The sequence below is a fragment of the Talpa europaea genome, assembly GCF_964194135.1.
Source record: "Talpa europaea genome assembly, chromosome: 3".
Classification (NCBI taxonomy): domain Eukaryota; kingdom Metazoa; phylum Chordata; class Mammalia; order Eulipotyphla; family Talpidae; genus Talpa; species Talpa europaea.
Window position 1 is genome coordinate 98,360,221 of NC_140069.1, and position 13,742 is coordinate 98,373,962.

Here is a 13,742-nt window from a genome sequence, read left to right on the forward strand (position 1 = left end):
AGGCATAAATTTAATTTGAATTTTCCTATCCTTTGGAAAATTAGTGTTAAAGCTTCTTTTTTTAACTCACACATTAACATTCAACTTTCATTTTTATTAAATAGTTTACATATATAAAAAGAAACATCAAGATGTTCTACATTCATATAAACAAGTGTGATAACAACTTAAATTGTAAAGAAATCTACTGAAGACTATAGTTAAATACTGACAACATTCAGCTAAGCACAATTTATCATTCTAAAGACTCTCTTTTAAATGTATAGACAAGTTCGTGACTTCAGAAAGCAAATGCAGAAATACAAGGATGGATCATTCTTCTTTCCTTTTCACCACAAGACAGGATGGTCCAGTTTAGAAAAACCAAGATCTTTCCTAAGTTCCAAATAAGTCCCATTGCTCACCCAAGAGTCATCAATGGATTTCCTGTGAAAGATGAAAGAACTTGTTGAAGGCTTTTGAAAATATTCCCCCACCCTCTTTCTCTCCTGCCCTCCTCCATCTCTCCCCCAGTCTATCATTCTCACATGCACGCAATGTTCCTGATAGGCCAGTAGTGGCACTAGAAGGGACTGGAAGCCTGACAGCCATTTAATTACTTCTAGTTTTGTACCCTCACATGTAGAGGCTGTGACAAAGAGTGAGGGAAGAGTCTGTCTTATATAAAACAAACTCTGGGCTGGACTGTTAGTGTACGACTATGCAAATGCTACAAATCAACCATGGTGTTCATATAAAGTGACAACTTTTTAAAAATAGGAGTTAAAAGCCCTAACAATCTGAAAAGAATAGCCTTGGTTCACTGTGCTTTAAATAATGAATATATTACATAGATTAAAATTCAAGAGGTACAGAAGGGCCGATAGTGGGTAGAGCTACTCCCTACTTCTCTCTCCTAGCCTCTCAGTTCTTTTTTTAAATGCCTACAAGAACTGGGGTACAGGCCAGAGGAGGGTGGGGTGAGAGGATTCACCACAGAGTGGGGAGCAGAATAAGCAGATCAACTGAAATACACTGCTGAGGGGTGCAGTGGGTGAGAAAGGAGAGGTCTACTGTGCCTTGTGGGTAGCTCCCTGGCCAGGGATCAAACTCGTGCTACAGTGGCTGTGGATAGCTTCATACTGCTGAGACTTAACCCCTTGTGCCAACAGGGATTAGCCTCTCAGTTCTTTATCAGCTTCATTCTTTCAGAGAATATCCATGCATGTGTGAGTGTACACACACACACACACACACACACACACACACTCTATCCCTCCAATTCTTTACACAGTGGTAGTTTTACATAGTGTTCTATCCCTGAGCTTTTGACACAATACTAATAATACATATACACACGTATACATATGTAGAGGTGATCACTTCCCATTAGCACAATAAGGTCAGCAAACTATAGCTCAAGGGCCAAATCCAACCTTCTGTCAATCTTCATAATCCTATTTTATTGGACAAAACCCCGCCTATTCATTTGAGTACTTTTATGTAGCTGCTTTCATGTTGCACACGGGAGTTGAGTAATCACCACTGAGGCCTTATGGCTGACAATGTTAATAATATTTACCATTCATTGCCCTTTACTGATATCCCTTTGTATGGACCACAATGTATCTAACAGTCACCTACTAGTAGACATACAGGAGGCTGTTTTCAGTCTCTAGCTGTTATGAACCAAGCATATGTTATTTTGTATGTGCATGAGTATAGTATCATTTAAAAATCCCTGTAAATTGAACTACTGAGTTGAAGAGTATGTGTATTTATACTTTGGACTCACACTATTGTAGGTTTTAGAAACAAAAGTAGAGAGCTTGTTTTTCCACACTCTCAGGAACACAGATTTGGATCATATTTGTTTCTCTTTTTCTGATACAGGGATGTATCTAAAATGAGCTAATTTGCATGCCAGATACTTTACTATGAAACAAACAGGTCTGATTCTGCCCAAGCTGTAGTTTTCAGTTGGAATTCCTGGTGCTGTTTTCCTTATTCCTTGGTGAGTTTTAATGAAAATATCCAAGAGGCCACATTCCTCTCTGTTTTCTCTTTGCCAGGACCCCTATAGCTGAACAACTGTCATCTTCTCTTCACTTTTTTATTTGCCACATTAAATACTTTGAAAATTTTACAATTAAAAGAAAAAAAAGCTGGGTTTCCCCAGCTGCAGGTGCCTTCAGCCCTTTCTATTCCCATCATAATTTTTTTTTTCCATTCAGTTATTTTTTATTTTTTTTTTTTATAAATTTTATTGTTATATTCCCCATACAATTGCAGCCCCCCATTCTGGCCCCAATCCCTCCCCTCCCGCCCCCGCCCCCCTAAAAGTGTCTCTGGTTCATAGTTTTTTGTTGATTTTGATTTTCACTTTCTTATAGTTATTCATTTTCCTGGTCCCTTATTTAAGTTCTCTAGATTCCTGCTATGAGTGAGACCATCCGGTATTTTTCTTTTTCTTTTTGGCTTATTTCGCTGAGCATGATCCCTTCCAGCGCCATCCATGTTGCAGCAAATTGCATGTGTTTATCTTTTTTGAATGCTGAGTAATATTCCATGGTATATATGTACCACATCTTCTTGATCCAGTCATCTATTTTTGGGCATTTGGGTTGTTTCCAAAGCTTAGCTATTGTAAACAGTGCTGCTATAAACATAGGGGTGCAGGTGTTCTTTGGAATTTCCCATCATAATTCTTAATGATTGCAGTGACAGCCTAGATGACACTGTATATTTTGCATTTAAATTTTAATTCATTTCCCATAGAGCTCCACCGACTTTTTGACATCACTTTTGATGCTTTCAAGTGTAGATTTTTTTTTTCTGCAGGAACTTCTCAATTTTTTTAAAGTTTTTTTTTAAAGATTTATTTATTTTTATACAAGAGCTGGGGTACAGGCCAGAGGGAGGTGTGGGAGGCTGAGAGGATTCACCAGAGATAGAGCAGGGAGCAGAACAGGCAGAATGACCAAAATACACTGCTGACGGGAGCAGCAGGCGAGACAGGAGAGGTCTGCCATGCCATGTGGGAATGTCCCTGGCAGGCTGGGATCAAACCCGCACTGCAGAGGCTGCGGACAGTTTAACAGCGCGGTGCTGAACCTGCTGTGCCACCAGGGAGGCCCTCAAATGTAGATTTTTATAAGTATAGATTTTCCTTGTTTAAAAATAAACCAGGTGATTTATGGAAAAAAAAACCAACCTACTTAAGATTATATTTTGTATCTATGAATTGATCAGTAAATCAACTGATTAATCTGTTAATCTATCCATTTATCTATCCCTGTCCTTCAGCAAAAAGTAATTTAAGATGTCTGTTATTTAAAATGCTCAAAAAAACATGAATATTTCAGGATGAAGTTCTGGCCACTTGCTCTTCAAAGGTTTACATCTTGAGTTTGTAAAAATGGTCAGCAGGGATCCGGCAAAATCCACATCAACTCTAGGGGAAAGCGCATTATAACTGGGGGATAAACTATAATTTGTTGCTATTTTGGAATTTATCTTTTATTGCTAGATTAGTAGCTAAATCTTCTTAAAAGCGTTTTCTGTTGCTCATTAAAAAACAATGATAATCAAAAACCACCCCTATAAGAAAAAAAACCAGTGGCCACTCTGAAAGCATGCTGGGTTGGACAGGACAGGCCAGGAGCTTGCCGTTTTCTTACCTGTGCCTGTTTTAATGTTGATTTTTTAAAAAATGCACAAACAAAAACTGAAACTGTATGGCGCTCTGGCCTGAGGTCAAGAGAGTGAAGGGTGGCCACGAGCATTCCACTGGGTCCTTCCGAAGATCACCTATGTTTTCTGGGCCTGAAGTTGTTTTCAATTAAAATAAAAGGAGAGGTGAAGGTTGATGAGCTCTGATGCCACTTCTACATCTTTGTTTATTTTTAGTGATACATTTTTCATTCTTAGCAAGTTATTTTGAAAATAATAGTAGATGTTTCTGATCCAAGCCCAGGTAACACACATTGTGGGGTGTGGTTTTTTTTTTTTTCAAAACCAGCCGCTCCTTCAACAAAAAATTATGACTCACTGAAAGCTCAGGTGAAGGTTAATATTTTCAGCAATAAAGTATTTTTTGACTAGATCAGGCATGTTCAGGGTGGTAGGCCATAGAGAATAAAGTATTTTTCAATAAAGGTATGTGCATTTTTTAATACATAATGCAATTGCATAGTTAGTAGACTACAGTATAGCTTAAAAATAAATGCACTGGGAAATAAAAAAAAATTCACATGACTAGCTTTATGTTGATACTTTATTGTGCTGGTTTGCAACCAAACCTGCCCTATTTCTAAATATTAGAACTTCTGTAATTCAAGAATTAGACTACTTGGACGTCCATTTTGGTAACCAGTGGGCTGATTGTTACTTTTTCCTGTCATTTTATATAAAACATACCTGTGTGGCCAAGGTAAGCAACCTTTGCCATGGAATTATTAAGCTGGTCTGGTACTAGGAGCCTGGTTCATGAGGTCACCCTTGCTTCTCCCGCAAGCACTGACTGAACACCTCCTTAATTTACCAGCGAGGTGCAGAGAGGCAGCTGACAAAGAGTAAAAGATGCAAGAAAGAAGACAACTCGCCTACTCAAGACAGCAGGTGGGGCAGCCTGGAGGAATGTGTCATACAAAGCACAGAGAGCTTTCACCACTCTGAAGCTGGAAAGATAATGAGAATACTCTCGTTTGGGGAGGGGACACCTCGGTTCACTCTCTTTACCCCAGAAGCCAAGGTACCCAGTGACCAAAGACACACACAATCCATGCCATTCACAGACCTGAAAAACCGTGGCTTGTGTTCCACATTATTTTCTTCTAAGATCCGCCGCCTTTCTCTCTGTAGCTCTTCAATCCTCTGTTTCTGTATTTCAGCTTCTTCTAAGTTCCCTTCTTCTAGAAACCTGAAGTATCAAGGGAAAGTAAAGGAATATAAATTCCAAGAAATTATAACAATCATTGCTACAAGACTTGCACATGTTCAAGACTGGATATTTAAAATACTTTTTTATACATTGTCTTTCCTCCAACCCTTAAAACAATATTTTGACCTAGTCAGGAAAATTATTATTTTTTGAATTGGTTATATTTATATGGTTCAAAAAAGTTTAACTTCAAGAAGGAATCTGGAGTAAAGTTTCTCTCTCATCCCTATGTCTAATTCCCCGTTCCTCCCAGCCAGCCCACCCTTACTCTCCCACCACAGGTAACTCCTATTACTAGTTTCTTGTCTAGCCTTCCAGAGATTCGTTATACAATTTTTTTTAAGATTTATTTATTTATGCATACAAGAGCTGGGGTACAGGCCAGAGATGCGGAGGGTGAGAGGATTCACCAGAGACAGAGTGCGGAACAGAACAGGCAGACTGAGTGAAATACACTGCTGAGGGAAGCAGCGGGTGAATCAGGAGAGGTCTGCTGCACCATGTGGGTTGCTCCTGGCTGGCCGGGGATCGAACTTGTGCTGCAGAGGCTGCGGATTGCTTCATAGTGCAGAGCTAAACTCCTTGCTCCACCACGGAGGCCCCGTTATACAATTTTTTTATTTAAGAATTCATTATATAAAGAATATTAATATATATTCTTACCCTCCCTCCCTTTTAAAAACATAAGTGGTAGCATGTTACACAAAGTAGCTACAAGTTGGTTTTGTTTTCTTTTACCTTTTACTTAATAATATATCTTGGAGATCTTTCTTGGTAGTAAACATTCATCTTCAAGTTTTAATAGCTGCATAATATTCAATTGTGTAGATAAACCTTAATTTATTTAAACAATTCTCTATTGACAGACATTTGGGCTGTTCCCTAATTTTTAATGTTATAATCAATTCTGTGACAAATGATTGTGTATATTTATTATGTTGCATATAGGCAAGCAGAAGAAGTTTCTAGAAGTAGAATTGTAGGGCTAAGCTAAAGGGTGGATTTATATTACCAAACTTCCCTTTGTGGTGACTATAGACATTTTCATTCCCTTCAGCAATGTTATGTGAGTGCCTCCATAGCTTCAGAGTGTATCAAACTTTTGAATCTTTGCCAATCAAGGTTAAGAAATAGCAAGTCAAGGTGGTTTTAAAAATTTGCATTTCTTTCATGAGTGAGGATGAGCATCTTTTCATTCAAGAGACACATGCATTTCTATTTTGTAAACTGTTTGTTTTCCTATGTCATTTTTTTTCCCAAATGGGTTGATATATTACTTGGTTTTTAGAACCAATTCATAAAATGAGTCACAAATATAGATGTCTTGGCTTGTCAGTAATCTTTTGACTTTAGGCATACATTTTATTTACCTTGCTATGAAGAGGATTTTTAAAAAATAAAATCAAATGCCTTTTTTTTTTCCTTCTGGGTTTTGAGTCTGAATTAGAAAGGCCTTAAGAGAGAAATTATTATTTCCATTGTACAGAATAGGAAATGAATTTAAGAACTATCATATGTCACACAGCAGCAAACCCAGGATCAGAAGTTTTACTTTACTGCATGAAAATTAGTTATTATTTATCTTTTCCACAACCCCCCTATGCTCCCTGAACCTCTTCTCCATTCTCCCCCCCCTCCCTCTTAACCTCAGAAGCCTCACTTCCTTTATTAGTATCCGCTCGTTTTGATAAGTATTTTGCTTTGTTGAATCATCTGTTTTATAAATACCCAGTATTTTTCTTTGACATTCTGATTTGTTTTACTACATATAATTCATTTGAACTCTTCTATTTTGCTGTGATGGCAGCATTTCATCTTTCCTTATAGCTCAATAATATTCCATTATTAAGATTAATATCCATTAAGAAGATACACCACATCTTCTTAATCCAGTTCTCTATCTGTGGGCAGTTAGGTTGTTTCCATAGCCTAGCAATTGTAAATAATGCTTTATTGTAAAGGATATAATTTTCTGAGTTGGTGGTTTCATGTTCTTTGGATAGATGCTCAAGAGCGAGACTGCTGGGTCACACAGTATTTCCATTTTTAGTTTTTGAAGATAAATCCAGATCATTTTCCAAACAGTGGAAAGTGATCCCACCAACAGTGTCAGGAAGGGAAGGGGAGTCTTCTTTTTCTGCATCCTCTCCAGCACTTTTTGTTGGGGATCTTTTTTAAAATGTCATTCTCACGTTTATTAAATGAGATTGCATTGTGGTTTTAACCTTCAATGTCCATGATTAAAAGTGATGATAAACATTTTTCCATGTTTATCCATTTTTCCATTTTTCCATGTCCATGTTGGACTTCTGGATATCCTCTTTGGTAAACTGTTCAGAACTACTGCCCATTAACTAACTGGGTTGTCTGGAGTTTTTTTGTTGTTGTTGCTAAATAGAATAAATTTTTGTATGTTTTGGTTGTTAACCCCTTATTGGTTGTGTAATGTATAAATATTTTCTCCCATTAAGTAGATATCTTTTCAATCTACTACTATTTTCTTTTGGTATGCAAAAACTTTTAATTTGAGGCAATCTAAGCTGTTTACTTTTGCTTTATTTTTCTTTCAAGTGGGGTGTTGAGTCTCCAAAAACATCTTTATCACCGATGTCATGATATTTATCACCCATGTTTTCTTCACCAAGATAATTTCAATTTGAGGAATGGGGGAATTGGATGCTTTTTACTCTTTCAAAACCTTGATGTATACATTACTGTATACAGTAAGGCTATTAAAAAATAAATGCTTTGGGCCTCCCCTGGTGGCGCAGCAGTTGAGCGCTGGGTTGCAAAGCTGCCTGCAGCCTCTGCAGCGCCGGTTCGATCCCTGGCCGCCAGGCGAGGGTCCCACATGGCGCACAGACCTCTCCTGCGGCCCGCTGCTCCCCTCAGCAGTGTACTTCATCAGTCTGCCTATTCTGCTCCCTGCTCTGGCTCTGGTGAATTCTCTCACCCTCCCATGCTTCCGACTGTACCCAGTGCTTGTATAAATAAATAAAATAAATCTTTAAAAAAAAATGCTTTTTGGGGGGTATTGCAAATGAAACAGGGCTCTACTCATGAACAAGCTCATTCCACACAGAGATCTGTGCTGGGCTCTGTCTTCTCCATGACATGATTCCCAAACCCCTGAAACTTCTCTACTCTTAGTGACATTATCTCACTAAGTTCCACTATTTACCTGGGATTTATTAATAAGATTTTTATGAGAGTTTTATATCTTTGGAGAGAAAGATCTTAAAACAATCCTCACCTTTGGTCTGGCCGAAATCGAGTGTCAGTAGGTGGTAATAAAGATTTTGACAGCGGATCCATTTCATTTAGTTCAAGTGCAAACTGTGTGAAGCCATAATATTGTTCACAGCCTTTTGGCATGGGGTCTGAAAGAAAAATCATTCATCACTTACATGTCATTTATGTTGCATTTTAACTCTTTTACCACTCTCATTTCAATTCTTTCACCTCTCTCATTTCAGAATAGCCTGCAATTTTTCTCTATCAGTTCTAAACATTTCCAATTCTATTAAAATATTTGGCTAACAAATAGATGCTGAATATATGACTCTATGAATTTTCTCCTTAATAAATTTTCTTCTACCTACAAGGATAAGGCCTTCCTTGTGTACAGCAAATTTATACAATGTTGTGTAGTTGCTATATTGTTTAAGCTAGAAAATTAATCTATTACACAAATAAACATGTTTTAAAAATTCTGGGTCCATGTTTCCTGGCTAAAAATATTCTCACTTTGGAGAATTCATTTTTCATTTAAGAGCTGGATGCTCCTGAAACTGTGTTGTGCCCAGAATAGTGTTGAACCCAAAGCATGTGAACAATTAATGTTATTCTCTTTGCTCTTTCATCAACTCTTGCCCCTGCCTCCCCCCAAGTTTAACCTATTTAAATTTAAAACAAGCATAGCAAAAGCTAGGACAGATGTGGAGTGTATCAGCAGAAATATGTCAGCTGGAATTTTAAAGGGGATGGATAGTAGGGGGCAGAATAAAGAAAAAACTGTGGGACTATTGGTGTTTTACAGGGTGAGGCCACACAAGTTATCCAGCAACAAACAAGTGCCATATCCTTCAAGAAAAGGGAAGGAAGCCTGAAGGTGATTCTGAGATCATCAGGCTGCCACTCCCATCACAGGCCCAGACTACACAGGCCCGGAGGACAGGACTGCCTCCACCTCTCACAGGGTGGTGCCACTTCTCTGGTTTCAACTTGCCAGGCTGTCACCACCCAGAACCTTGGGGCTGTGGGGTCAGGGTCACTGCCCCAGTGGGTTCAGAAGGCAGGGCATTAAGTGAAAGGATTATCTGCTGCCTTAAGAGGTCATGGCATTTGCCTTGCTAACTTTGGGACTTGTTTGGGAGCTGTCACCCCTACTTTTTTCTCCCTTTTAAAATGGGAATATCTATCCTATCTCTACCCCATAATTATTTTTTGGAAGCACATTTTGGTTTTATAGGCTCATAGCTGGAGAGATGAATCACACTTTGAGTTTTACCCATACCTGATTTAGATGGTATTTAGATGCAACTTTCGACTTTGCAGATGATGCTGGGATGAGTTAAAACTTGTGGGGATGTTGAGGTGGTGTGAATGTATTCTGCATGTGAAAAGGACATGATCTGGGTATGTGGGGGATCCAGTGCAGAAGGTTAGGGACTAAATGTTTGTGTCCTCCCAAAATTGACAAGCTGCAGTCTTACCCCCAGTATGGTTATATTTGGAGATGGGCGAGTCCTCAGAGAAAGAACTTAGGTGAAACGAGATCGGAAGGGTTGGCCGCTGTCTGCAAGCCGGGAAGTGGGCCTTCACAGGAACCTGAATTTGCCAGCATCTTGATCTTTCATTTCCTAGCCTCCAGAACTGCAGCAAAATTAATTTCTGTTGCTTACAGCCATCCAGGCTGTGGTATTTTGTTTTAGCAACCATGGAAGACTAATGCAAGTGTATTGCCCAGACTTGAATTCCAGCTAAAAACCAAGCTAAAAATACTCAACTTTGCATATTGGCTGGATCAAATGCAGACTAACAAAATCCACTCATAGTCATAACTCTAGGGGTTCAGATACATACATACAAATACTTTCCATGAACTTTTCTGCACACCCATTGGATGAAACTTCAGAAGTCCACTTTGTCTAACTCTACTTCTAATTACCTAAAATTAGAAGCATGAAAACAGTAGCAAAGCTTCCTATTATGTCTTAAAAATCCTCCCCAGTTTCCCAACCACCAGAGTGAAGACAGGGATTCTTGAATATGGGCCAAGGATGCTCACGGCCAAGGTGGCACCATAATGTCCATGATAACTGCAGGCAACTTCCTGTGTTCTTTCATCAGGGTATTGGTTCAACATCCAGAGAAATGGCCATTCTCCTTCATGATATGCACTCAATGTGCCTCAAGCTCTGCCGCAAGGAAGGAGACCACTGGTGCCAATTCACTCTAGCTTCATGGTGACCTCTGCATCAGGGGGATATGGCTGCTCCCCGTGGAAAGAGTCATTGCTGCTGCCTCTGTGCAGTCACCCTCTGTTCTTTCTTCCTGTTGGGAAACTGACCTGCTCAGGTGGCATGTGCCTTCCCTAGGGGGTGACCCTATGCCCATGTGAATCTCTCCTGCCCACGATTGTGGAATCCCCCAGGTACCTCTTGTTCAGTAAGTCTGTTTGCTCTGTCCTCCACTAGAATGACTTCTTCCTTCCCTCCTACTGCTATTCCAGTACAGGCACAGGAACGAAGTGTGTTGCCTCTGAGAGCAACCAGGGAGTAGTAAAAGCTTTGTTCTAGGATGAGAATCCAGAAGCCCGCAGCCCAGCCCAGATACTGTTCATAAGAATGGGGATGAGGCTGAGATAAGATATGGAGAATCAGAGAAGGCCCAGTACGTGCATTATAGCTGAAAGCTGAGAGGGGGAGAGACATGGACTGGACACTGAGCTCAGCCCGCCCTCCCCACCCCTCCCTGACGATGAACCCCGCGTACTCGCTCTCCAGACGCAAGCGGAGGACGAGGAGCCGCCGCAGTAGATGCTTTCATGCCATTTCCCGAAGAGCCGGTGCACGGCTTTCCCGCTCTTGTCAAACACCGTGCCTTCAATCTCACGGGCGTTAGTGCTCCAGTATTTTGCCTAGGAGTCAAGTGACAGTTGTCTGTTTAGTGTTTTGGGGTCCCTTATTACAGATATTTAGGGGAAAGAAAAAGGAAAGCAAAAAAGAACCACGAGTGATTCTATAGGGAGAAGAGTTTGCCAGTTCTGAGTGCCGGGTTTTCCTTTTTGTAATGAGAATTTTAATTACTTAATAAAAATTGATTGTTAACCTTCTATTTATAGTTTGTAACCCAACAACTTTGTGGAAGACATTCTCCCCCACTTTTGCTATATGCAATGTAGGAGGGAAAGGCTCAGGTCTCACACTTGGGCCATTTAGTGTGGTTGCCCATAAGCCCCATCCTCTGGACCAGTTTTTCCCCAGCTGTCACTGTGGCTTTGACTATTGCAATTTAAAAGAAATGTAACTCAGATCATTTTTTCCCCTTTAAGGAACTAGAGTCCTTTGTAAAGCAACCAAGGAAGTTGTTTTGTAAACCGATCAACTTTCAGTGTCTTTTTTTTTTTTTTTTTGACTGGCTGATTTAGTTTTTTTACGTTTTACTAATTTTATTTTTCACATCATTGTTCATTTTTAAACAATATTTGCTCCCCCCCACCCCCTCAGGTGTAGTCCCCATAGAGTTTCCTTCCCCAATGCACCCGTGCACCATCACCTCAGTCCCCTGTGCTCCTCCCTCCCTCCCTCTGATCCCTCTCCCTCCTCCTCCCCTGCAGGATGTCTCTGATTTATAATTGTCTGTTTTTGCTTTTGTGTTTTGTACTGTTATTATTTTTTTACACTGATGTCTTATTCGGTTCCCCTATAGTCCAACCACTATGGAAGGCTGTCTGGAGGTTCCTCAGTCAATTTTCAGTGTCTTTTATATATTTTTTTCACAAACCAGATCTGCTCATTTAACCCACAGGAACCTTATGCAGCCCATGCTCACACCACAGAAGGGCCTGCTCTGAGGCCCCTCATTCCCTGAGCCTTGTGGGTTTTATACAATACTACGCTTCAGCCAGCAGAGGGCACGCCAATCCCCTAGAGTTAACTTGATTCAAATCTCCCAATTACCTGGTTGCCCTAAAAAAATCTCTGTGAAAGAACAGAAGGCATTACCCGATAAATCAAAAAGTCTAGTACTATTTTCAGTGGGAAAAGAATGCATATATGGAAACCAATAAAGATGAGTGGCATTTTCAGGCCATATTCTGGTGGTTTAATGTCCCTATTCCAAGTCTGTGGTAAAAATGAGAGGAAGGGTAGAGTGCACCTCAGGGCTGAGCAAGAAATTTAACACTGAGTCAGCTAGTCGTGCACAAAATGGGAAAAGGAAAAGCACTGCCGAGACTCTTAACTTTATTCTGAAGCAGAAGTCTGGTTTTCTCTTTGCCAACAAATCCAGCGTGGTAACATGATAGGCAGCCAGAGGGAAGGCCGTGCTCCACAGACAACAGCTGTGTCTGCTTTCAGATTCTCTCTCTACCCTGGAGGCACGTCCCGACTTCTACCTCTTTTTTCATGTCATAGCTCCAAAGATCTATACTCTGGCTTTAACTGAGTGAGGATGGTGGGTGTTAGAAATGGGAGTTGAGCACAATTCATTGAGACCTACGTAGCTCTCCCCTGGATCAGGGTAGGTATTTCCCTGCTCCAGGCTGCCATCTGCTGCTCTTTGTATAGAGCTTAGACAAAGCTTTCAAGGTAAGGTCATTTTTATTTTACCCGAATCACTACTAGCATTATGTCTGCCTATAGCCTCGCTTGGCTGACAGAATAGAATGAAGACCTCAGTCCACATCTTCATGAGTGTCCCCCCACCCCAGCTATAACCGGAGAGACACACACATGCCTCATCTCTCAGCTTACAATTTTGTTCTTCATTAAATGCAAATATTCCTCGAGAAGGGTAACGCTTGAAGCCCATTTTAAGCACATGAGGTTTTTCAGGGCAAGAGGTAATGGAATCTAAGAAGGAAGAGAAGAGCTCAAACCAAAAAGGTGAGAAGCTAGCCCACGCTTTTTACATCAGTTCAGTGTGTTCACGTGTCCTGTGATGCTCGTGAGGTTCTCTGTGCTGGTGCCACTTCCAGGGATGAGGCCACAGCAGTGAGTGGATCAGACCAGGTCTTTACTTTCCTGGAGTCAGAGGTGGCCAGGAGAGTGTGGTCTTCAGAAAATGAGCATATCAGCCAGTAGCAAGCAGGCTAATCACAGATGGGAATAAAAACCCTGAAGGAAATGGGTCATGACAGAAAGTGGCCTACAGGAAGAGAATGGTGAGAGGGAGATGGAAAGAGAGGGGCCAAGCAGAACAAAAAGTAAAAGGAGGGAGAGGACAGGCTTGGGAAAGGAAGGAGGCCAGTGCGGTGAGAGTGGGCAGCGAGGAAGGAAGGAAACAAGCAAGACTGGAAGAATGGAGAGAGACAGACTCAGGGATGGGGGTGTGGACTTCAGACTGTGAAGGACTTTCTGGGTTGTTGGGAAGCTGTAGGCTTTACCTCTGGGGAAGATGGAAGTTGTTGGAATATTTTTGTCAAATATGGTTTATTTATTTATTTATTTATTTATTTATTTATTTATACAAGAACCGGGGTACAGGCCAAATGTGTGGGAGGATTCACCAGAGACAGAGTGGGGAGCAGAACAGGCAGACTGACTGAAATACACTGCTGAGAGGAGCAGCGGGCGAGACAGGAGAGGTCTGCTGT

At 40.6% G+C, this 13,742-nt stretch overlaps 1 protein-coding gene across 4 annotated transcripts in view; it reads right to left on the minus strand.

Moving 5' to 3' along the window:
* Positions 1–329: 329 nt before the first annotated feature.
* The window catches only part of OSBPL3 (oxysterol binding protein like 3), a gene marked incomplete at both ends in the record, with an annotated part of 85,993 nt that continues 72,580 nt past the window's right edge, over positions 330–13,742 (minus strand). For all 4 annotated transcript variants that reach the window (XM_084229917.1, XM_084229915.1, XM_084229916.1 and 1 more), the window contains 4 exons: positions 330–426; positions 4,778–4,900; positions 8,175–8,301; positions 10,919–11,063. In XM_084229917.1, coding sequence (XP_084086043.1) covers positions 330–426; positions 4,778–4,900; positions 8,175–8,301; positions 10,919–11,063 — 492 coding nt within the window. The remainder of the gene's footprint in view (positions 427–4,777; positions 4,901–8,174; positions 8,302–10,918; positions 11,064–13,742) is intronic.